The sequence below is a fragment of the Panthera onca genome, chromosome C2 (assembly GCF_046562875.1).
Source record: "Panthera onca isolate mPanOnc1 chromosome C2, mPanOnc1 haplotype 2, whole genome shotgun sequence".
Classification (NCBI taxonomy): domain Eukaryota; kingdom Metazoa; phylum Chordata; class Mammalia; order Carnivora; family Felidae; genus Panthera; species Panthera onca.
The window spans coordinates 76256085-76282899 of record NC_138347.1 but is presented as its reverse complement, the minus strand read 5'-3'; the positions used below and the strand labels follow the sequence as shown (position 1 = coordinate 76282899).

Sequence of the window (26815 nt, the reverse complement as noted above, 5' to 3'; positions counted from 1 at the left end):
TATGAAATTCATATGTAAAATTCAAAACCCAAACTATTACTGTGATCAAGTACAGGTTGGCTTGCTGTCCTCCAGTTTCCTGAAGCACAAGTCTCTGAATTAGCAAATGGAACGTCAGCACCATTTTGTTTCCATACCTCAAACTTCTAGCTAAAAAATCAAGTATATTAACCAAAGAACTGTTTTGAGATTCTCAAAAGTATTGTTTTCATTCTTAAGCCCATTGATTTTGAAGCATGTTACAATGAGGACTCTTGGAATAAACACATCTTAACTTATATGTACATAGTCAGTTACAAAGCTTTACTGAAAGTTATATTTTTCCTGAGAATATCCCAATGGATGAAAAAAAAGAGTTTATTTGACTTATAGAAACTTAAGAGATGAATGAATTGAGACCCAGAAATTGGAACGATAAAAATCAAAGAATTATTTTACTTGGAAGAAGCCTGGAAAACAAACTATTTAAACTGGCTCATATTTTTGGAAGAAATAGGATAATTATATGTTTGTATTTGGTAATTAAAAAAAAAAACACTAAGACTGTGAATACTGATTTTTTTCTATTAAAGGTTTTATGTACCTAAAACGTAAGCAGCAGTTAAGCAAATGTTCACCCTATGCTCTCAACTACAGGTTTTGTCAAGTTAATATGTAAAAGAAAGGTGAGCTTTCCAGTTAATTCTTCAAAATTAATTGTAAATAAGGCAAAGCTAATTTCTGAACAGTTACTGGGTCAACATTTGCTTAAATGATATGAAAAAAAAAAACCAATATAGAAACCAGGTGGTTGGACTCCTGCTTCTTAACTGCTACGAGGAAGAAGACAAATATGAATCCAGATGATAAATGATGGGCAGCCATTGAAAATAGAGGGAGAATTTGTGTTGCAGTTCATATCGCCATCATATTTTTCTTACTATTTAACCAGACTAAATATATTGTAATGAAATCATCAGTGTAATTTATAACACTTTGTGAAACTGTCAATTGTGTTACTGATGAGTTTGTGGGGTGTGTGTGTGTGTGTGTGTGTGTGTATCACCATAAAAGCTCAAGTAATTTCATGCTAAATGAGCCTGTGACCCATTTTGTAGAAGACTCTTTTTGAATTTTTTCAAAGAAAACAAGGCTTTGTGCTTGGGGTTTGTTTGGTCCTAGAAGTGACAGGTGTGTTTAAAAGCAAGTTGAATCAAGAGTGACAAGGAGAAATACAACCAGATTTGTAAGTTTTTTACGAGTGTGTTCTTTTCCTAGAAGAGCAACATTCTTTTTTTTTTAATTTAAATGTCTTTATTTGTTACTTTCAAAATATTTTGTTAAACAAATATCTTTTTGCAAAGTGTGTTCAAAATCCTTGCCGAGGTGCCTAGATGCATAACTTTTATTCTTTACAACCGATAAGGCAAATTCCTCCATTTCATTTGCTGCTAACCTCCTGATAACATAAATTAAGTACTTGGTGAAGGACACAAACCTCTATTAAAGAATAATGATTGTGTAGAGTGAGGGGAACTACATTGACTTTGAAAGAATACAGCAACCAATGGCAAGGTCATTTAAGTGAAGGCCTAGAGCTTCTGCAAAGTGTATATATTTTAGGGAATCATATTTGGAACAATACATGCTGGACAGTAGAGCTATAGGAGAAGTAACATGCTACGTCTTCTCATTGATAATATCCATAATTCTGCATACAGTTTTAACATTCTGTTTTGTTTGAATTTGGATGTCTCTACACCATCCTGATTTGTAGGACTATGTAGACCTATTTTTTTTCCAAGGCGATCATATAATGTTCATTTCTTCCCTAATATTTTTCTAATACTTTAGTATTGCCTGGTCCTTACACTGAGTTCTTTTTTTTTTTTTTCTTTTCGAGTGCCTTAAGCTCACACAACCCTGTGTGTTGGAACCATAACTGTTAATTCCATATTGTTTCTCTACGCCCCTTGAAAACTCAGTGTATCAAGTTCCTTTCTGTGTTCTAGGAGACAGATTTATTGTCAACTAGACTTATTAACAAGGATATACAGCAACAAGCAAACCACTGGCTTCATAAGATATTAGGTTAGGAATTTCACAGCCATGCCTCCCAATTTCTTGGTGAAGTTTGGAAAATATTACATACATAAAACTCTAGTAAGTTTCAAAGGCAACTACAATTTGCTTTGACCAATTTCCTAAAACTTATTTCCTCATGCAAAACTCCTTTTCTTTCTTTCCTGCTGCAAGAGATGGTACAAAACTCTCTAATTCAGCTAGACATGCACCTCTACTCTCAAATGTGTGTACAATGTAAAAAATCAGACCAAATGATAAGAGCATATAACTTATTCATCACTGCCCAGGCATGGCAATGACACAGAATTCCCAAAAGTTATTTCAGCCTTAGAACACATTTTATTTTTCTAAATGACTAAAAAAAAAAATGAGATCCTAGACTAATCCCTTTGATAAAAATATGATAATCTCCTAGGTGAATCTGAAATTCTTTTTTATGAAGGAATGATATCAGCTAACACCATTAAGTTCAACAGAAGTCTATCCTTTGCATGAAACAATCTTAAGTAACAACTTCAAGAATAAAATTTTAAACTTTTAAATGATTCCTGGCTTATACCATACAGGTGTTAGAAGAATCTATAATTTGTACATGTTCAATATCATGGTAAAAAAAAAATCCTGGAAACAGTATGTAATTATGTGTCAATTCCAGATGCCCAAAGAAAATTCAAATTCAAAACACAGCACACATCATAGCATTATCCAAAGTTTAAGTTATTTAGGGTATTACATTGATTTCTAAGTTAAAATCTCCAAAACCCTTTTCTTTAAGATAATAACTTTATTTCACATTTATTATAGCTATGTCTTCATTATAATTGGCCTTTTATTAATAACAACACAATGTTGTGGCGTCTTGATTTATTTTTTCCCTTGATTTTATGTGTGCTAATATTTTGTGCATGTGCATTTTTTACCAAACTGCAACAGGCAAGCTTTGGTTCAATTTCTTTGTCCTACACAAAGGAAGATTTTGAGTGCAGAATCTTAGTCACTAGGTCCTGGGTTGCCATTTTATTTTCCTCTCCTTGGGTGGATTTATTGGAAGGAAATGGGTAAAGGGGAGGGGATAAAGGGAAGGGATGAGAGAGGGACAAAGGGAAGAGTTCTCAGCTATGTTGAATCTTGATTCACGACTTTGCCTCCATTCATGGTTGGTGTTCCAGAACTTTTCCTCGAACGCCCTTGTTTTTCTCCAATTTCATGTAGCGATGGCTCTCTGTACATACACACTGAAAAGCAAAATTACATCAATTACTTATTACAATAGTGGCATCAGTTTGGCTTCCATAAACATCTCAAATTTAATTTCACAATATTCTTCACTCTCACCATGAGCTCTTCTCTCCTGTGTAAAAACTAGTTTTAACTGGATAACATATTTAGTGGATATAAATGACCCTCTACTAGTTTTATCGGTCATAACCTTTTAAGTCTTCTTGAACTGTGGACATAGAGTGGTTTCTGTTCTCTTACAGATAAGGCTTGAGTCTTACCTGTCTGCTAACCTATATAACAGGATTTTCATCTAGCGTTAGAGACATTGCGAGCATAACATTAAAAGGATAGAAATAGATATTTTCTTAGTCCTTAGTCTGCAATCTAGTTTGCACAGGAGAAAAAAATCCTTATATACATGCTCCTAATCTTTACCTTACTACAAGAAATATGACATTGTTATATCAAATTGAAATATTTTGCACCAAATTTCAGGGCACCCTACATAAGAGGTGATAATAGGAGGGAAGGCAGAGAAATAAATCAACAACGCCATTTTCCCAATTGCTTCGAGTTTGAATATGCAACTGTGAAATTTTAGTTCACATCTACATAAGACAGTTTCTCTCTCCTCTATTGTTTTGTCTGGCTCCAAAGGTTAGTCATCTGTGAATTATCATGGCTGTTGCTAGATTATTGCATAAAAAGAATATTTTTTTCAATGCATAAGAATTCAGTTCTTATTCTTGTAAGACAGGATCTATCAGCATAAGGAATACATTAAAACATTCATTATATTGTTGTGAAATAGACATATGTGACTATATACAAGCACATGAAGTATTTCATTCAAATATCAGGAATTATTTTTATCCTTGATTTAGGAACAAAGAGTTAAGTCCCTCCATCCATTAAACCATCGCTGCAGTGCTTTGGTAATCTGAATATTATTACCAATCAAATAGCTTCCTCCCTTGGGTTTTGCCATGATGCAGGAGAGCTGAGCATGGTTATGACTGACTGGATGTCATGCAGTGATTAAGGGCACAAATTTGAAAGGGAAGCAAAAATATAAAAACAAGGAGGGGGACGAAACATAAGAGACTCTTAAATATGGAGAACAAACAGACGGTTACTAGAGGCGTTGTGGGAGAGGGGATGGGCTAAACAGGTAAGGGGCATCAAGGAATCTACCCCTGAAATCATTGTTGCACTATATGCTAACTAACTTGGATGTAAATTAAAAAAATAAAATTAAATAAAATTAAAAAAAAAAAGAGCACCAATTTGGGAGCCACACTACCTGGGTCCATGTCCCTACTCAGTCACTTGCCAGCTCTGTTAACTTGGACACATTTTCATCACTGAAAAACTGAATTTTTATGAGGATTAAATGTCGGGAATATAGGAAGTGTCCAAAGATGTTTAAGAGAATGAAGGAGCTGATCTCTTCATGAAAATATTGAATAACAGATTTCAGAGAACACAGTGATAATTTTTTTTTTTTTTTGCTAAAGGTATTCTAAATTCAAAACTAGATTAAGAGAGTTAAGACATAAGAAATGGTCTCATTACACTAGTTCAGTGAAGAGGAGACAGGTTTTTTCACAACATCTCAGTGGTAGAGCTCCTTAAACAATAACGTGCTTTTGAAACATTCAAGGATATTGTTAAAATGGAGATTTTGATACACGTTTTTGTGGACTTGAGATTCTACATGTTTTAAAATTTATTTTGAGAGAAAGAGAGAGCACAAGCAGGGGAGGGGCAGAGAGAGAATCCCAAGCAGGCTCCATGCTTTTAGCACGGAGCCTCATGCGGGGCGCAAACCAGAGAACCATGAGGTATGACCCGAGCCGTAACCAAGAGTCAGACGCTTAACTGACTGAGCCACCCAGGTGCCCCTCTACATTTTTAATAAGCTCCCAGATGATGCTGATCTTGGCAAACTGAACCTCACTTCAGGTAGTACAAAAGGGATATATAAACTATTTTTGCTAAATATATCATGCAAAATTATTACATATATATATTTTTTACATACATATTTTAAATGAGATTTTAAAGTATTTCAATTATTGTACTAAATGGCTTCTCCAACATCCCAAAAGACCTCTGGCTTACGTAGCAAAGTTGCACAGAGTAAATGAATTCAGAAATAATTCTGTAATTTTCAGATGATGCCATTAGATAATTTAAGTTTCTACTTTCTTTTCCAAAAGACAGAAGATCCATGTGGAAGATCCTGTTGAAATCTTGTAATTCCTCAAGTCTAATGTCTCTTACCTATATTTCTGTTACAGAGAAAGTGTTAAAATCTCCAAAATTAAAGCATACATTTATATATGCAAATATAGATATTTGCACAGGGAAGTAAGTGCACAGGGAACTCAGAAGTAATAAAGTGATTCCATCAGAAAGCTATTCATATGATGCCATAAACACAGCTTTTCCTACTTTGCCAGTGAGTCAACTATAAAAACCAATACATCCCCAGGACTGACTACAAGCTGCTAAATCAGAGTCTCAAAGAATGACAAAAATTATCTTTTAAAAAATATACATAATCAATATATTTTGACCTGCAAATTTATTTCTTTAAAAAAATTTTTAATGTTTATTTATTTTTGAGAGAGAGAGAGACAGAGTGTGAGAGGGGGAGGGGTAGAGAAAGAGGGAGATACAGAATCTGAAGCAGTCTCCAGGCTCTGAGCTGTCAGCACAGCCAGACACGGGGCTCAAACCCACAAACCGTGAGATCATGACCTGAGCCCAAGTCAGACACTTAACCAACTGAGCCGCCCAGGTGTCTCTGACCTGCAAATTTCTTAAACTCCCAACTTAGAGGTACATGAAGGATGTTACTTCTGATTTAAAAAAGAATACATTTTTAAAAATAATTTTATAGCTAAATTTCTTATTTTACTACTTAGTTTTTAGTTTCCTTATGTTCTTATGTTCTAGATTTCCCAGGGCATTTGTTTTTACTTTTTATCTTTTCTTTTGCTTTTTCTTTTGCTTTCTTTTTCTTTTTCTTTTCTTTTTTTGCTATTTCTCACTAATACATAAAATACTTCAGTTATGACAATGTGAAATGTTGCCATTACAATTACCACTGTAGACAACTTTCCCAATAACTAAACCCTGCTGGCCATCCTGGTATCAAGTCCTTAAAGAGGTTTTTTAAAATTGGCATCTGAAAATTTTCAGTGTTTCAAAAAGAACAAAACTCATTAGTACCATAGCAGAGCATGTAAGTTGCTCTTCTTCCAGGCCTACTCACTAACTTTCCAGTATTTTCATCAAATGGAAAAAAAAAATTCTGGGTTTTGAAAAAACTAGTCCATATATCTTAGTTGGAAAATGAAGAGTAAATAGTGGGTTTCTCAGTTTGCTGAAAATCCCCCTTCAGTAAGTCAAATAAATATTTGAATTTCTGTATTTCTGTTTAAAGAAAGAATTGTTTCTTTAAAGAAAACAAACTTGAGTCAATCAAGGAATTACATGCATGTATAAACAAAGAGAGCAAAAACTTTGTCAAACAAGATTAGTTTCTTGGGCTTTCATTTTCATTATTATTGATAGACTCTGGGATGTCTGTAATACTGTCTAACTCAAGAAGCTGACAAATCAAGGGGTACAATCTCAATCAAATTTTGAATGAAAATGTAGTTAAAAGAACACGATCCAATTAGAAAGCAAAGAAAGGACAAAACATTTCTCCCCAGTAATATAGCTCCCTTGGGTAGTTGTATCAACACTCCATAACTGTACTATTCTAAATGGCACACAATTAAAAGATGACACAGAGTACAAGAAGAGAACAGAAGGTATAACTGTTCTATAAAGTGCATTAGATGTGCAAAATGTAAAACCCATCACATTGATGTACAACGTAACCACAATGATAATCTCGTAAATAAACTTTTAATCCCTTAAATGAATCTATTATGCAAGATTTCTCAAAGACATTTTAAATTGACTAACTCATTTGATAATCATATTAACCTTATGAATAAAGTGAGAAATTCTTATCCACGTTTTTAAATATAAAGGAAACTAAGCAACTTTCCTAAAGTCAGATGGTGGGTAGCAGCAAAGCCAGGATGAGAATGTAAGGCTTCAAAATCCTAATCAAGAGTTCTTAACAAAAGCAGGAGAGCAATTCATCAAAAAATGCAACAAAAGATTATCTTATATCAGACAACGTTTAAATTATATTCATATATTAATTGAGATCCAAGTTGGCCTTACCTCTACTAAATATTCTTAATGTCATCCAAAAAAGGTTAATGAAAACAAATGCCACTATAGGATGAATCCTATGTAATAGGATGGCTATTATCAAAAATGAAGACAAAAACAAAATAACCAGTGTTGGTGAGTATGTGAAGAAACTGAAAACACTGTACATTTCTGGTAGAGATGTAAAATGTACAGCCACTATGGAAAATGATATGATGATTCCTCAAAAAATTAAACATAGAGTTATCATATGATCCAGAAATCCCACCTCTCAATATACCCAAAATAAATGAAAACAGGGATGTGAACAGGTATTTGCACACTGAGTTCAGAGTAGTATTATTTACAATAGTAAAAAGGCAGGAGTAACCAAAATATCTATCAATGGATGAATGATAAACAAAATGTAGTACATACATACCATACAATATTGTTTAACCTTAAAAAGGAAAGAAATTCTGACACAAGAGTGGATGAATCTTGAGGACATTATGCTAAGTGAAGTAAACTAGACACAAAAGGACAAATATTTTATGATTCCATTAACATAGGATATCTAAAGTAGTCATAGAGACAGGAAGGAGAATAGTGGTTTCCTGGAGCTGGGGGAAGGGAGAATGGTAACGTGTACAAGTACAATGTGAATTACTTAATGGCTCTGAAATGTACACTTACTTTGGCTAAAATGGTAAATTTTATGTTGTGTCTATTTAACACAATTAATAATTACACACACTTAAAAAAATCACACACACACACACACACACACACACACACAAATAACGAGTGTAAGCTATACACAAAGAGATGACTATTAAAGCCAGAAATGTTCTATTTGCATAGGAAGAGTCAACAATTCCCTAATAGTCAAAAGTATTAGTCTTAGAAGCACAGCAAGACAGAGACAATTGAGATATAACTGAGGGGTTATAGAGTTGGTAAGAGGAAAATCTGATGAGAATACCCTAGAACTGCACTGCCTAATATACTATCCATTTGGTATATGTGGTCACTCAGCATTAAATGTGGTTATTCCCAATTCAGATGTGCTGCAAGTATAAAACAAACACCGAATTTAAAGACCACACAAAAAGAATAACTATCTCAGTAGTAATGTCTTAAAGTGATTACATACTGAGTACATGATATCTTGGATATTTTGGGTTGAATATACTATTAAAATTTACATCACATGCTTGTTTTTATTTTTCAAATGTGAATACCAGATAATTTAAATTACCCATGTAGTTCATATGATATTTCTGATAGACATTTCTATCTTAGAAGAGTTTGTTGTTCTCTACAGGTGTCCTGACTGGAGCTAACGCTCTAAATTACTGATCAACAGGAGGACAGTGGAGAATATTTTCTGACCCGACTGGACCCGAGATTCATATGTAGACTTGGTAGAGGCAGAGTATCTTGGATGCCTTTGGTAGGATGAACTTGGCTTAACTAATGTTGTATCACTTTCATTCAATATGGATTTTTCATTTTCTTTTCCCTCCTCCAATTCCAGTTACTCTTTTGTGAACAAATATCTAAAGATGCATTTGTTCAAGCATTGATTTGCTCATTTATTCTATAAACGGGTGCACATTTAATTTGTGCTGGGAGCTCTGCTAAATTCCTTGGCAACTGCAAGAAATGACCTCTTGATTCCTGCCCTCATGGAGCTCAGGGTGAAGAAGGAGAGCACAGACATGCACACAAATCACAGGCTGTTCAGAGCCAGGGTAGAGAGTTGAATGGAAATTAGGACATCACAATAGCTATCTGATGTTGATTTAGCCTTGATGCAGAGGAGTTAGAGATATGGCCAGGTTACTGAAGAAGAGTGAGGAAATGAAGTGCAGGTAATGTAAGAAAAAGTGACTGGTTGAAGAATGGGGTAAGATAGAGAAGTAGGAGGGTTAAACCTGGCAGGGTTAACTTGTGTCAGAATTATGGAATTCCACGCTAGATTTAAACCACTATCCTGATATCTGTCAGCTTCAATTTGATAGTGAATGAAGAGTTAAAAAATATGTCCATCAAATACAGGAGTTTATAGGGAAAAATCTATTTATTCAATCTCATTATCTGGAAAAATGTCTAACTATGTTTATATGGCCTAAATACAGCCTGTCAGATTAGTCAGAAAGAATCAATCAAACTGAATCTTACTGCACAGATTCTATAAGAAATGGTTGGCAGCATCTGAAACTTTCATGAGTTCTGCTATCTTGCAAACACAATTGTTAAGTTCTTAGAAATAAACCTAGCTGAGGCACCATTACATGTGAGACCTGCTGCTTATCTAACATGCACAATATCTGATATACTCCAAGTACCATAATTTTGACTGCAATTGAAAGGTGGGGTTCACTTGGTCAAGCTAACATGTTAAGAAGGGTTATCCTTTTGTTTTGTGGGGAATTTAATGTAGCACTTAAGAAGACTAACCAAACAAAAAATAACAAATCAAGAGTTACTAACCCCATATATGAGCATCACATATACTTTACAATAAAAAAATAATTTTATATAGCTACTAGTACTAGAATTTGGAGTTCTGGTATTGATTTCCAAACATATACTCCTAAGAAATTGTGGAGAATCTTTATCTTTTTTATTAAAAAATGTGTTTTAGGTTTTTTGGTTTTTTTTTTTTGGGGGGGGGGGGTAGGGGAGGGGCCAAGAGAGAGGGAGAGAGAGAATCCCAAGCAGACTCCACGCTGTCAGCACAGAGCCCGACATGGAGCTTGAACTCATGAACCATGAGATCATGACCTGAGCTGAAACCAAGAGTTGGACGCTCAACTGAGCCATCCAGGTGCCTCTATTATGGGAAATATTTAAGAAGCATGTCTAGGAAACCACCTAGGTTCTGATTTTCAAATAGTTCTTTCTGCAGCTGCAGAATTGTCTTCCTAAATAATCCCTGCAATTATGTAAGATTAAGTTTTTCTCTTCCTGATAATCAGGTCATTATTAGTAATTGAAATGACCTCTGATCTCTTAATTTGCATTATTTCAAAGTACAATGATATTTACGGGGGAGTGCTTTTCCATCACTTTCTATTACAATAAGCTATTATTTCATTAGAAATAGATTTATCTTGCTTTAGGAAGCTCTACAATGTTTTAAAAACCTCTTTGTTCTTGAATAGATTCTTCTGGTGCCCTCTGTTGTATGCATTTGGCCCACTTCAGCTACTCTTGGTGAGGAATAATTTCCAGCCTGGGAATAAAGTGAAACAAACAAACAAAAAATCCAACTCCCTGTATTTCTTGTTTTCCCAGCTCCCCAATCACAGTTCTCAGAAACTCAGATTCAGTGCCAATGCCCATTTAACCATTGGACACAAGTTCTCTGATTTAGGCAACTTGAGATGTTATTATCTACCCATGTGTCATCCAAGACTCTGTGGACTACACTTGTGATACAGAGTTTATTTTCAGTGGGTATGATTTAATGGCTACCATTTGGCATGGAACTGATTTCCAACTGTGTTTCCTTCTGATTTCACTTTATACTATTTTTTCAACAGAGTCTCAATATCCAGCTATCAAGAATGTTCAGTGCCTGATGATACAATGCCTGATTAACAACACTGCTTCTGTTTCACCTGGCACTTCTGGTTGGTTCTTGATCACATTCCATGCCCTCTTTCTTCTTTAAAGCAGGATAAAAAAGAATACTTGCTCTTTTTTTATCCCACAGGATGTTTTTGAGATACATATCATTATTCCTCTAACACATGTGGTATCATAATAGTTTTGGATAAATGGTAAAAGGAGATAATGTTCTGAAAAGGGAAGCATATCTATTTCATTCTGTAACACTCTTTCTTCATTTCAGTTTTCTTTCTCTTTTCCCTCCATTTTGATATATGTTTCGATTTTTTTCTTTTCTTCTCCTCCCCACCACCCTTCTCCCTTCTCTTCTCCGTCTTTTGGGTGTCTCCTTTTACTCATGTTTTGACTTTTCTTGATCCACAGTACACTGAAGCAGAAGGATTCACTGTAGCTTTCAGAGTAAAAATGAGGTAGAGGGATTTGGTGAGAGAATATTCTTCCTCATGTGCAGACACGAGAACACACAAAGTTTCTAATAGCAGAGCCCATATTATGCATTACTTTAAGACACAGAAATCACTAGAAATTCCCAGTTCAATTTATTAATGTGAACAGATCACACCTGTATGATGTCACGTTGTGACTTGGCCTGGTGAAGTCTGTCATTTTGACAGCCACCTGAGATGCACTGGCTATATTCCTCTAGAAAGCCATGCAGTCCTGCTATCATAAATAAGATGCTAAACTTGGTCATAACAAGACCATAAGCTACCAACTTTAGAATACTACATAGTATTTGTTTTATTAATTTCTTTTTTGCTTTACTTTTAAATGCAAGATTATACTGTTAGAAAGGAGAGAGATCTAATATATATCACTGAGCATTGAAATCTTGTAAAAAATAAAACACATCTCCTCTTTATAAGATTAGGTACAGGATTTCCAGGACATGGTTTCCAATTACTATTCTTCTATTATATTCTTTTCATGGGTACCTTTGTTGCAAATGCAGTTATCAGAAATATGCAAGCGTTCTTTGCCACTTTACTAGCTCAGATTCCCTGTTTGTAATTTTTAACATTCAAGAGTCACATTTATATCAGTTACAAACTTTTCTTGGGAAACAAACCAAAATAATGCCTTTCTTAAAAGTATGAAAAAAGTGGAATCTCAAAAGTGGCCGTTATTTATAAATCAGACAACTGTAATAAACCAGATGCAGTTACCATCCAGTGGGTCCTCTCCTCCTAAGCAGTGTCCTCACAACCATAGCTAATATTAATTGAGTACTTAATATTATATCTTAATATAATATTAAGTATATACTTAATATTATATCTTAATATTATATTAAGATATACTTAATATTATATCTTAATATAATATTAAGATATACTTAATATTATATCTTAATATTATAAGTATAATATTAAGTATAAGATATACTTAATATATATCTGCACCTTATATACACTATGATTATTTTTAAACACCCAAAAGAGAGATACTTTCATTGGTTAGCTTTGCAACTGAGGAAACTAGAGAACAGAAAGGGTAGTTTGCTGGAAGTATTGCAGGACACTATAGGGCAGAATCAGCATTAAAACTCGTGTGTGATTAGCTCTAGGGTTCCTGCTTTAAGCTTACAGTCAGATAGTTTAATATGTCTGAGAAAAAACAAACACATAAATCTTTCTTGACCGGTCTCAAGTCAAGATCTTGATCCCAGTCCTCATGGGGGTGCTCAGCACTTCCTGGAACCCTACCGCATTTCTCTTGCCAATTTCCTCTCCCATTCTTCCCACGTGATATTACATGCCTTCACTTAACTCCTCAAACTCTCCTCAGACTCAGGCAATAGGCCTGTCTTCTTTCTTTTCTTGACTTTCTCTCTCCTTCCTCTCCCTCTCTCTCCTTCACGTTTCCCTTCCTTCCTCCTTTTTTATCAGTAAACCACCTTGTTTTGCATTTCACGTAGAAAGAAAAGGAAGTGTTTGTATTTCCACCATGAAAACAACCCACCTGCATATATCTGCTCACACGTGTTCTGGCTCCCTGCTTGTTACAGAGCTTGAACCTTCTCTGCACCTGTCTAAAGTTGGCCCTCCACTTGCCACTTCCATGCTGGAGCCCACTCTCTTTGGTCAGTATAATTCAGTGACCATCTCTCCTCTAATGCCCAAAGTCACTTCTCCCCACATGTTCCCATCAATCTATAAATATGGTGTAATAGCTCTAAGCAAACAAGCCAATAAACCCCACTGTAACTCGCATATTTCTCTTCAGCTACTGCTTCCTATTTCTCTGCTCCTTTTTTACAGCAGAGCTCCTCCAAAGTGTGACTTAATATTACTTTCTTCTTTTCTTTACCTCCTGTGATAACTTGAATCCACTCTAATTAGGCTTATTCTCCTACACCACTGAAATCACTTGCCAAGTCACTGTTGCCTGTATGTTATATACCCATTGGTCAAGCCTCCAGCAGCTTATGGGATCCTCTGGCAGTCTTTGATAGATAACAGCTGTGGTCATAGTTTTGCCTCTTTCTAACTATACGAACCTGGGTGAGCTAGTTAACCTCTTTTAAACTCAGTTTCCTCATGTTTAAAATTGGGATGATAATCTTAATCTTCATACTCTCAAAGTGTTAGTGACTATCAATTGATACTCAATTGATCAATACACGATCGATCATTTGTGCTGAAAATAACAACGAGCCACACAAATGGCATATAAGGCAGTACAGCTGCTACTAATTATTACTTATATTACTGCTGGATTCCTGACAATTATTTAGAAAGTGAGAGTTGTTGTAATTATGGAGAGAACTAGGTGGAAATCTTTGAGGGTCAGTATGGTTCTATAAGGGAGATTGGAAAACCTGTGTGGAAGGCAATTGTAGTTGCTGACAAATTATTTCCAAATGGAAGCAATACAACTCCAGTTTCTGATAAAGTTCACAAATGACACTCTATAAAGAACCCCCATCCTACATCAGTTTCTATCAAAGAAGGATGAAATATGACTAATCTTCTTATTACTACCAATTTAATTGAATTTTCCTTGGCCCTCTGTAATTTCTAAGAAGTGGAAAGGTTAGATTGCTCTGTCAGTTAATGTACCATTAAAGATATTTAATTGTCTTAATAGCAGATCATGGAAGGGTGTGAGCAATTAACATGAAGCAATTTCACACCTTAATTAATGTCACATGGGATCCCTTTGGAACTGGAGAAGAATTCTAAGCGCTGGTTCAGAAGCAATGTATTGCCAAAGGAACTCACCCAGCACACTGTAAATATTTATTATAAAGACTTAAGAGACATTGTGAACACAAAGATCTATATCTTCATGTGTAAAGAGATCAGAAGCAACATTTGTGTGCAGGAGAGACAGAGATATGGAAGAAGAATGTGTCAGGGAGAGGCAGGAGGGTTTTATTAAAGACTAAATTCAAAGCCAGGAAAATGCTGCTTTGAAGGAGTTATACTGGTTTGGGGGAAGAAGGTGTCACAGGCTGGCAGGGATCCAAAACTCAAAAGGTGGAGGGAGAGAGAGAGAGAGAGAGAGGAGAGAGAAATTACAGCTATTGTCTTTGCTATAATTAAAACAATCAGGGGTATCAGCGGTACCCTTTCCTCCTCCATCTTTCTTTGTCTTTTAGTATGGTTGGGTCTAAAAGAGGATTTTGGAAAACACAACAGTTTTCTTTCCAGGCAATTGAAATAAAAATGTCAAAATCATTTTGCTATTAGTATTCTCCCAATTAGAGGTCTAAAGCATTAGGACCCCTGATTTGTTCAGTTCTTTGGTACCCCATTATAGAGTTCTTGAAGAGATTATTTTCCCTCCAAATTTCAACTTTCACTGTCTCTAATCCCTTTATGAATACCGCATCTCACAGCATTTATCCAGTACATAGCCCAATAACACTATGTCCAGTTTCTGAGAGAAAATGAAAAGGACACTTTGCATTGATCTGACCGATTTGGGATATCCAGCTTTCTTACAATGTCTAATCTTCATATTATTCCTATGAAACAGATGGCATTTATAATCAACTTCATCTTCAGAGATCACTGAGGTTTAAGAGGGCAAATCATTTTCTCAAAATTTCTTAGAAAATCATTGGCAAAATTTTGATCAGAAGAATTAGACATTTATTCTTGATTAATTGATTTCTACTAGGTTATTTTTTTCTCAGTGTTGACATAGTGCGATAATTGGTGTTACCTCTAACTTACTCTGTATACTAATTTAACTCAGCACTAAAATACAGCCATCTTAATAGCAGTAGGAAATGGCAAAATGTGACATGTTTGATATATTTAATTCCATGGTGTCAGAGTGACAGTTTGCTCTATGTTAGTCCAATATACTGATCACAATAATTTGAATAAATTTAAATAATTGCCTATGGACATCTCGATTTAATCCAAATAAGCCTCGAATCACCAAATTCAGTTTAGGACACTAAGTCTTGATTCTGGTTGCCATCATAATCACTTGGACAATAAAATCAGAACAACTCTGGAGACTTGGCCTGAGAATTTATAGCTTTTTGAACACTTCAGATGGTTCAGATACTCATGTTTGGGAAACACTGGTCTACATTATACTCCTGGCACTTAAATCAGGTTCTATTAGCTTAAGTCAACAGTTATAACAGGAAAAATGGATAATTTTACCTGTGTGTGTGTATGTTAGTCTTGTCTCCCCACTTGAAAATACATTGGTGGAAATCAGCAAATGTTCCTTTATTTCCAGTTTAATATTTCTGAGCAATGATTCTCAGTTGATATTTACTAATTTTACTTTAGAAACATATTTCTCTCTCCAGGATTAAGTTCATGAAGCTTAAACCTTTGGAAATGTACACATTGTTTTCAGGAGGAAGGAACTAGATTCTGAATGCCAACCACCTGCAGGAGCTGAGTAATGAGCTTCTTGGAGGAGGGAGGAGAAAAGGAGGAGATTGTATCCTGTTCTTTGTCAATGAGTATTTGGCTGCTGTATCTAAAGCTAAAGGGGGAGGTTACCACCAAGACAATTTAAATCTGGGGGAGTTACTTATCTGTTGTGTGAACAATGCTCTGAAAGGGCAAAATTGGGAATCATGAAGCCTATGCTGTTGTCTTAAATTCCAGGGGAGGGGACCCACGTAAAGTAAAGGTTGACGTGCAAGTGTACATATAATGGGTTTAAATATCAAGTCCATCCATCTGTCTGAACAGACACCCTTGCAACCCTTCATTAACACCGCCTGTGTTGTAAACGAAGGGTGGAGAGTGAGGCCATGATGGGAAAGGGGCTGGTGGGTAATTATTATCATGTAATCAGTGTGGGATTTAAAGATCCTGGGACTGGCAGAGTTTAATTTTGGGAATCATGACATTCAAAATGATATCATCATCAGGACGTGGGGAAAAGACAGAGCTATTTGAAAAACAAAACAAACCTCCTCTGACTTTTCCTCTATCAGTGGCCAATTCCCTTCCTAAAAGGACATTTACAGTCCGTAGTACTGGACTCTGTTGGTAACCATACAGTGGTAGGTTTACAGGTTTACAAAAATTCCTTTAAAAACTAAAAATAACTAACAACCTTTCTGGTTAGCCATCAATATGGACAGCCTCTTATGAAGCCGTCATTTTCTTCCTTTTCTGAAAGTGTCTTCTAGTTATGTGCTTTATAACCGATGTATGGAAGAATTTACCGAAGACTTTCTTTACAATGAGTTACGGCTTAGAATGTTTTTCATCCTACTGCTTCCAAAAAAACCCCAAAAAACAAAAAACAAAAAATAAAACAAAATCACAAATCATCCATCATGGAAATAGCTCATAAAATTGTACTTTTTTCATTCAATAATTCAATAAAGGAAATGTGTTTAGAATCATTTTGTTTATAAGTCCTAAGCTAGGTTCCATGAAGGAACATGGGTTTACAATTAAGGTCTTATAAAGACTTCACAGAATGTCATTGTCAAAGAACTTTAGGAATCAGCTGCTCCAAATTTTTCTTTTGCAGAGTAGGAAATGGAGCCTGTTAAAATTAAGCAAAAAAAAAAAAAAAAAAATGTATTATCAATTCTTTCTTGCCTAGTTTTAGCATGGCATTCCCATAACTATCCTATCTGATTATCTACTGATACGAGTTTATCTCATCATATCATGTATACCTTTCTCCATTTTGCATGGTTTGGAGCTAGCTTACTGTTCAAGCTGTGCCATGGTATAACATTTCTGCTTTGCTATCACTGACTTTTCTAAGTATTAGCATATCCATAGGCTTACTTCAGATTAAAGGGCAGTAGAGTACAGGGAATAGATGTATAGGTTTTGACAGTGGGCTTCCTAGACTGCAGTCTCAGTTCTGTATTTATCTAGCCCTGTGATTGGACAGGGCTCACTAACTTCGTTATTGAAATATTAGTTTCTTCATCTATAAAATGAGGGTAATAACATAAAGCTGTTGTGAGGTTTAATGAATGTAACATATACAACCTGCCTAGCAAACGATAAATTGCACATAGATGCAGTAAGACTAGTAATCATAGTAATAAAGTGGTGGCATGAACAGTTTGGGGATCCTAGTGAGGAGAAAGAAGTTCTCACTGCACAGTTCTTGATGCCTAACAAAACCTCCATTGTACATATCTTTGATAATAATGGTTATTACATAATTATATCATTTGATATTATAAAGCACAGCTGCATGAAGAATCATTGGGAAAGCGTTATTTTTGCATCGTAACAATGGTATCAAATTACAAACGAGGTATGGGTGGCACCTGTGTGGCTTGGTCAATTACGCATCCCACTCTTGATCTCGGCTCAGGTCATGATCTCAGTTTGTGAGTTCCAGCTCTGTGTCCAGCTCTGTGCTGACAGCTCAGAGCCTGCTTGGGATTCTGTCTCTCCTCCTCTCTGCCCCTCCCCCGCTTGCTTTTTCTCTGTCTCACTCTCTCAAAATAAATAACTACAATTTAAAATAAAAACCAAACTAGGTATGGGAGAACTGATCAATTTCATGTGTCTGTCAACAATATTTAGAACATGAAGAGCTCCATGAATCTGAAAAGGCTTTTATTTCTAAGTAGCAAGTATATTCTCGATTAAAAAAGGAGAGAAGCGAATGGAATACATTTATCCAAAAGCATTTGCCAGGGTCTTATGCTATGCTGAGGTTCCATTTCAGACTTCAGACTGTAAGCAATTTCATCCATCTTCACAGAGATGTAGCGCTTGCTTGCTGGAGTCAGAATGCCTTGGCTTTGGGGCGCCTGGGTGGCGCAGTCGGTTAAGCGTCCGACTTCAGCCAGGTCACGATCTCACGGTCCGTGAGTTCGAGCCCCGCGTCAGGCTCTGGGCTGATGGCTCAGAGCCTGGAGCCTGTTTCCGATTCTGTGTCTCCCTCTCTCTCTGTCCCTCCCCCGTTCATGCTCTGTCTCTCTCTGTCCCCAAAAATAAAATAAACGTTGAAAAAAAAAAAATTAAAAAAAAAAAAAAAAAAAAAAAAGAATGCCTTGGCTTGGACTCTGCCTCTGTCACTTACAAGCCACTCAATATGGGACAAATTACTTAATGTTTCTGTGCTTCATTTTCCACATTTGTAAAATGGGGATGATATTAGAATCCACTTCATGGAAATGGAATGAAAAATAAAAGAGGCAATAACTGAGAAATGTTTAGCACAATACCTGTACAAAGTAAGCATTTATAGAACAGTTAGCTAATCTGTTCAAAAAAGTGGACCTTGCTTTCTAAGACAAAAGGCAAAGACATTTGTAGGGAATTAAAAGGTCTTTGTGCTGAAAGAAATTACATTCTTGTTTCCATCTTTGGAAGTGATTCTCATTATCTTCCATATACTTCACACCTAGGTTTTCATTCCCACGATCAAAAGGGACCAAGAGCCTTGGAAGCAAATCCAAGTATTAGTGAATCTGATTTAAAACGGACTTTATTTTTTTTTCTCAGAACAAAATGAAGATCATTCTAAAATATCCACAAATAAGAAAAATAAAAAGAAAACAACCAAAATCTCTCAATAAGAAAATTAGGAAATCAGGGTTATTCTCAAGTTAAGATGATGGCAGGCTGAAACAGAGACTCTAACTGTCCCAATCCCCTTCTGGTATTCTCTCAAAATAACAGAATATTTATTTGGTATGTAGCCATCCAGAAGATATAGTATTCTTAGCTTGTTTGCACTTAAGTATGACAACCTGACTGAGCTGTGGTGTGTGGGAGGTAGGTATCACATGGCAGCTAATGGGGACCTTGCTGAAGAGAACACTGGCACAGGGTAATGCCTCTGCCTTTTACATCCTTCTCCTTCCCTCTGATTAGAATGCATATGCTGGTTGGATCATGGGTATAAGAGTAGATCCAGGCCCATTGCACGGTCGTGTTGACGGTGCAGGGCATAACTGTGCAACATCCTAAGGAAGGTGGTGCTCAGAGCTGGACATAGCTGAGGTCCCTAACAATTGGGAAGCCACAGAACTGGCCCTGGACAGCAGGTTTCTTGATTTGGTTTATGACAATAAAACTCTGGATGATTAAACTGCTCTTACCATGCGTTTTGCATTGTACACAGCCAAATCTAATTCTAAGGTGAACAGGAATGTCTAGTTGTCTCTTCCTATATCTGTACTGAAATGAAGCAATACATATAGAATTTAGGCATCTCTGGGACTAGAAATGTGGTCATTGTATACATTACTCTTAGAAATGTGTACATCATCATACAGTCTCAAGAAGCTTGAGCAGCCAAAGTGCAGATAGCAGTCATGATTAGTAGGGCATGTAATAGGTGTGGGGTTTTTTTTCTTTTTTGGGGGGTCAGTATGAAAAGCATTATCCATAAAAGGAATAAATAAAACACGTAGATTTTTTCCTTTGCTTTACAGTTTCCTGGTTTTTCTGAAAATTGTTAATGAGCATGTGCTCATGTGTTCCTATAACAAAAAAAAATCAATTTAAATGTACAAATAAAAATGATGTAACACGGGAAGGTGAGTAGGGGAACAGGCGAAATATATAAAGGGGATTAAGAGTACATTTATCCTAATGAACTCTGAGAAATTAATAGAATTGTTGAATCATTATATTGTACACCTTAAATGAATACAACATGTATGATTATACTCCAATTAAAAAAAATGATACAAAACCTTTCATAGTTCACTCATGCTGAACCTGAAGTGTTTTTGTCTGCCTGATCTCTACCTCTCATCTAATGGTCTGAACCTGGCCAGCCTTGAAGTTCATTTAAGTAATCAGCTTTTCAGTATCTTTTTTTTTTTTGGTGGAAGTGACAGCTCTTTTTCCTAATCCCAATATCATTTCTGGCAACATGTAATACATCACTTTTTACATTACACTATTACAATTAGTAAACATATTCCATATCTCTAAGAATTAGAAGGTTATCTGGAGCATATAGTTCTTCTTTGTCTTTATACTTACCTATTCTTCTGTTCATTCCTGTGTTCACTGACTCAATTAACAACAGATTATTGGAGATCTCTCTATGATATGCAAGATATTGTACAAGAAACAAGGATATATGAGGGAAAAAATAAAACATATTCTATGCATTCAAAAAATGGTCTAACCATGGATAAAAGGAGACAGTGTGGCAAACAGGTGAATTTAATATAATGTGGTCATTTCTAAAGGAGAGAATTGTGTACAATGATAAAGTGACAAAATATTTAATTTTACTTCAGGAGAGAGGCTCTCACAGAAGTGGTGACTCTTGAATTCATTCTTTATGAAGACTAATAGGCATTTTCAGGCACATGAGGGGATGAATCTTGTGGGGAGGGGAGGGCAAAAAAACTACACGTGTCCCCAAACAGTGAAAAAGGAGTATAAGAAGGAAAGTTCTGTTTTGTGTAGTTAAAAGTACAAAGTGTGAGAAGAGTTTTGAGCAGGACCAGGGACATTTTCCCCCAGTGCTTTGAACACAGTATCGATTGAACAAATGTTTATTGACTGTTACAGTCATAGGTACTATGCAGCAGACATTGTGACCCTACACTGCTTGACCTGACCATATCTTGTAGATAGGGCATTGAAAGCCTGGCTAAGTTACAGAATTGCAATGCACTGCCTCAGTTTCCTCATTTTCTCAGACAAGAAGGCTGAACTAATTCTTTTAATGACTAATAATGTGACTTTTAGAAAGGAATGTTATTGGTAAACGTCTAGGTCACTGCTATTTTCTTAGGCTGTATTAAAAAGCTTGGCTGAATTCAGTAAAAGTGTTTACCTCAATGGTATGTCTCATCTTACCTAAGGAACAAGTCACCAAAAATGGTGACCTAGCATGAAATTATTTATTCCACGAACCAATTTGAAATAAATGAACAGTATATTAAATGATCATGAGAAAGGAGGTTATAGCCTCAACTGAGAAGGATAAAATTGAATACTGTAAATATTTATCGATCACAGTAAATAGAACACTCCTTTCCTTAGAAAATACAAAGAAAAATTAATACATCATATTTTTAGATCTGTTTACAAAGATGTATAGATTAGGATACAAACATATTTCTAAAGGCTTTTTGCAAACTTTACAGCACTATCATAGCATGATTGGTTTTTCAAGAATGTAGCTTGAGATTCATTGTGTTCACCAAAGAAGGAAATTACCTGCCAAATGGTAGCTAGCACTATTTTTTTTCTACTTGGAGGAATATTCTAGCTTCTATAGTCAAGCAGTTTTAAAAATAAATGCCAAGCATTTGTAACAGATTTTTTTTAAGGAAGAGGTACCACTGTGTTTTCTGAAACTTTGGATCTGTTGCATTCCAAGCAAACTACACTGAGCAAGGGATAAGGAACCAAATTGTCATCAACACACAGATCAGGGTCTAAAAAGAAAAGAAGTTCATTTCATACCTTCAATAGGTTTTGGTACAAAATGTGATGAAGGCTTGGTTTTCTTCACTCTGTTTCCCTTCATAATTTGACCTTCTTTATTGAGTCCTAGAAACCATGCTCGGCCTGATTCCTGCTGACGATACAGTGTAGAAGAATAAATCACATAGTAGTTTTCAAATACAGATTCTTTAAATTTGCATTCTGGAGTGAAAACATCCTGCAGAAGAAAAGGAGATACAAAAGAGAGGACGGATTTAAAAAGTTAACTAGCATATGCTTAAATGCAATGAACCTGAAATATAGGTTCTCTGTTAAGAACAAATCAGAGGCAATAGCACATAATTTCTGATAGCACTTGGTTATAAAGATTCATCATACAAAATCAAGAGGCAAGATTTCCTTTCTTTTAAAAAAATTTTTTAGAAAGTTTATTTATTTTGAGAGAGAGAATCCCAAACAGGCTTTGTGCTGTCAGCACAGAGCCTGATGTGGGGCTTGATCTCACAACCCTGAGATCATGACCTGAGCTGAAATCAAGAGTTAGACACTTAACCAACCACGCCACCCAGGCATCCCAAGATTTCCTTTCTAGACAAACTTTCCTTCACAGAAGACAACTATTCAGGTTTGAATCACCCATTGGGCTAACATCATTCAAAGCTGTGCCCAGATCTGGTGCCAGTAAAATCTTTTATAAATTTAAGAGAATGACTATTGCACATTTTAGTGATCCTTATCATATAAAATGTATCTCTGGGAATCAAAATCAAACACAACCACAGCACCCGCAGGCTCATAGATGTTTCTGAAGGGACCACCTTATATGTACACAAAGTTACTATGCAGTCAAAACTTGTTGCATTAAATCACCAGTACACTACCTCTTTGCTTAATGTTAGTAACTTTCCCTTTCATTTCTCTGTAACATTTTTTAAATTTAGTAGTTGAAATTTCAGGTATAAAAACAAAACACCCAGAGATAAGCAGTAGAAAAAAAATATTACCACCACACTGTGTGATCTTCAGTGAAACATAGAATAAAAGTTGAATTCAAGATGGAATCTTAAATATCTTCTATTTCAACTTCATCATTAGTAAGTGATATAGCCAAAAGGTTATATGATTAATTCAGAGTTACACCAAAAAAAAAATTACTGCACCAATGCCAGAACTCACATTTATTGCTTTTAGAATCGCTGCCTCTCAAAATCACCTTTTCTGCCCGAGTCTTGTTTAGTGACTTACAATGAAATTTTATAACCAATACAATAAAATCAAATCCTAACATGTCAAATGGACAAAGTATATTCCATGGAGAGAAGAAATTCCTCCCCTTCTAATATAAGCAGAAGAAAAACAATTGTGATAACATCTTCTTTAGCTATATGTAAATAAGAATCCTATATGCAAAACAGATTCACAATCATCCCTGCTGCCTTTGTGATGTGCTGGAAGAATCTCTTCCTTGTAACCCTTTAAGTGTAAGGCCCCAATGGTTTCATGCAGTTACACCTGTAGTTAAGTGACTGAGGAATATGTGGGACTAAAGCTGCGTGAAATCATGTCCTTCTAGGTGATACAGACTAGTCCCTTAGCTTCCTTTGCAGAAAACTACAATGACATGTCGATGGGTGCTGGTGAAGGCCTTCAGTGACAAAAAAGACAATGGTTAAGACGCTTTCTTAATTTAAAGTGGTTCTAAAATTACAGAGCAAAAAAGTGAGACTATAAAGATGGGAAGGGGAATGGAAAGGTGGTTGTAAACATTATGTATGTGTATATGTGTAATCTACACATACATAATATAGATAGATAATATATATTATTGACATATTTATAATATTTATATGCATATCTATTTATACTATATTGATAATAACACTATAATGCCATAGGACACTCTCAATTTTAAGTAAACGTACTGGCTTAAGAATCAGAGAAACGAAAGACTAAAGACCACTTCACATCTGCTACAATGGCTGTAATAAAAAAGATGGATCATAAAAAGTACTGGTGAGGATGTGAGGAAACTACAGCCCTCATCTACTGCTGGTGGGGATGCAAACAATGCAGCAGCTGCGGAAATCAGTTTGGCAGGTCTGCCAAAAAGTTAAGCATGCAGTCACCATATGATCCAGCCATTCTACTTGTAGGTACATATCTAGGAGAGATGGACACTCACGTCTACACAGAAACGGGTACACAGATCTTCACAGCAGCATTATGCATAATGTGGAAGCAACTCAAATATCTATCAATGAATGAATGGATAAACAGGATGTGGTACATCCATACAATGGGATATTATTCAGCCACAAAAAAGAGTGGAGTACTGATTCATGTGACAATATGGATGAACCTCAAAAACATTATGCTAGGTGGAAGAAGCTGACAGAACAGGCCATATATTGTATGATTCTATTTATATCAAATATCCAGAATAGGCAAATCCAGACACAAAAAAATTAGATAACTGGTTGCCAAGAGCTGGGGGTCAGGTAAATGAGAAGAGAGGAATTTTGTATGTTTGTTTTTGTTTTGTTTTTGTCTTTTTTGGGGGGAGATGGAAATATCTTGATATTAGATTAGATAGTAGTGATGGCTGCTGATTTGAGACTAGCCATCATACAACCTCATAAAACCCACTTCCATCAAAGATAATTACTCCATTGTCTTGTATACATGATTAAAAATAACAGTTTGATTGAGTAAATGATGAACTATGAGGTTTCTGTTTGGTTTTGTAATTGTTTAAAGTCTGTTCTTGAAACAGTAAAAGTCCAGGATATTGGGCAGGAACATGAGCCAGGAATAGCATTAGGCAGGGACTGGGTCTTGAACTTCTGAGCTGGTGAAGGGGGATCCCAGACACAGCACTCAGGTCCGAATGAGAGGTGAAAAGTCGGGGTGCCGGGGTGGATCAGTTGGTTAAGCATCCGACTTTGGCTCAGGTCATGATCTCACAGTTCAAGAGTTCGAGCCCGATTTCGGGCTCTATGTTGACAGCTCAGAGCCTGGAGCCTGCTTCAAATTCTGTGTGCATCTCTCTTTCTGCACCTACCCCTCTCGTGCTCTCTCCCTCTCTCTCTCTCCCTCTATCTCTCTCTCTCAAAAATAAACATTAAAAAAAAGAAACGGAAAGTCAAGTGGAGTACCCCATTTAATGTCATTCCAAGGAGGCTACAGAGTCAGAGTTCAGAAATAAGGCAACTAATATCTGGCTAGGGCAAAACATTTCAGGTGGAAAAAAAATGTCAGAAGCTTAGTGTAGGCACTTCTAGAAATAGTGAGGGAAACAAGAACACTGAGCAAACTTGGACAATCATTCTAAGTGCAACTTTTACACTATATAATTTCAACATAAATACGAAGTTGTACATTTAAAAATTTACAATACAGTTGCTATTATCATTCTTTTAGTTTTTTTTTAAGTTTATTTATTTTGAGAGAGTGAGAGAGAGACAGAGAGACAGAGAGTGTGAGAGGGAGAGGGGCAGAGAGAGGCAGAGAGAGAATCCCAAGCAGGTTCCACACTTTCAGTGCAGAGCCTGATACAGGGCCCCATCCAACAAACTGTGAGATCATGATCTGAGCCAAAATCAAGAATCAGACACTTAACTTACCCAACCACCCAGGTGCCCCAATTGTGTAATGAGAAATTAAATGTCCAGCTAGTTAGAATAAGAAAATCAGAATTTTGCTTCTGGATCCATACCTACTCGATGTGAGACTTTAGGTAAGTGATTAATCTTTGAATTTTACATATGCAACTATAAATTATTTTATGGAAAGTAAGACGAAGAATGTGGAAGCATGTTGTAAGCTTTCAGAATTTACAAAAATTCCAACTCATTATTCTTCTTCAGTTTTTATTTATAGCAAGAAAAATACAATCAATCATGTAACTAGACACTTAATTCTGTGTTTTTGTCACAGAAGTTTATATCTGCTGCAGCATCCAGGGCCCTAGGCTGTAAGTTAAGCTTTATTCTGCATATATTACTTCCACCATACTAAAACAAATTACACATACATACTTGTTTAAAAAAAATATCTAGGGGCGTCTGTTAAGTGTCTAACATTGGCTCAGGTCATGATTTCAAAGTTTGTGAGTTCAAGCCCTGCCTCACGCTCTCTGCTGTCAACACAGAGCCCGCTTCAGATCCTCTGTCCCCCTCTCTCTTCCCCTCTCCCACTTGCTGTCTCTCTCAAAATAAATAAACAAATAAACTTTAAAAACATTAGCTAAAGCTTTCAGCAAACACTCGGGCAGTCACAGACATTCAGAAGAGGATCTGAGGTTAAAAAGCAAGTGGGTTCACAACGACAATAAATCTAATGTGTAGTGGAGACGAATAGACTTCAGAGCTAAAGGTGATAAAATCCTGGATTACCTTAATCCAGTGCATCTAATTAAAGCAGAGCAATGAACAAGTATAAAAAGGAGGATTTTTTCCATCTTTGAAAGATTAAACAGTCATATTGCATTTCATAAATTGTGTTCATATCTATTATCCTGAGCAATCAGTTCAATGTAGGTACATAGCAAGACTTGTAAAAATATTTGTTGATGAAGTAGAAACATCTCCACATGTGCATCATGTATATAGATATGTGGAATGCTTTATTTTTATGTTTATTTTCCACATTTATTATACAGAACTTTTCCAAATCCTACAAAAACAAACAAACAAAAAAAGTTAAAAAAATCTTTCCAAATCTTAAGTGTATTCAACTTCAGCTGACCTGGATTTCACTGGAATATGAATATGACCTTTGATAGGGTCCCAAAATTACTTTTGATCACTCATTCTTTTAGTAGA

At 35.8% G+C, this 26815-nt stretch overlaps 1 protein-coding gene across 3 annotated transcripts in view; it reads right to left on the bottom strand.

The window, feature by feature from the left end:
• Nucleotides 1–1816: 1816 nt before the first annotated feature.
• FGF12 (fibroblast growth factor 12) overlaps nucleotides 1817–26815 on the bottom strand; it is a 563179-nt gene continuing 538180 nt past the window's right edge. For all 3 annotated transcript variants that reach the window (XM_078453132.2, XM_060639538.3, XM_060639537.3), the window contains 2 exons: nucleotides 22011–22209; nucleotides 1817–3299 (listed from right to left, as the gene is read on the bottom strand). In XM_078453132.2, coding sequence (XP_078309258.1) covers nucleotides 3181–3299; nucleotides 22011–22209 — 318 coding nt within the window. In that variant the 3' untranslated portion in view covers nucleotides 1817–3180. The remainder of the gene's footprint in view (nucleotides 3300–22010; nucleotides 22210–26815) is intronic.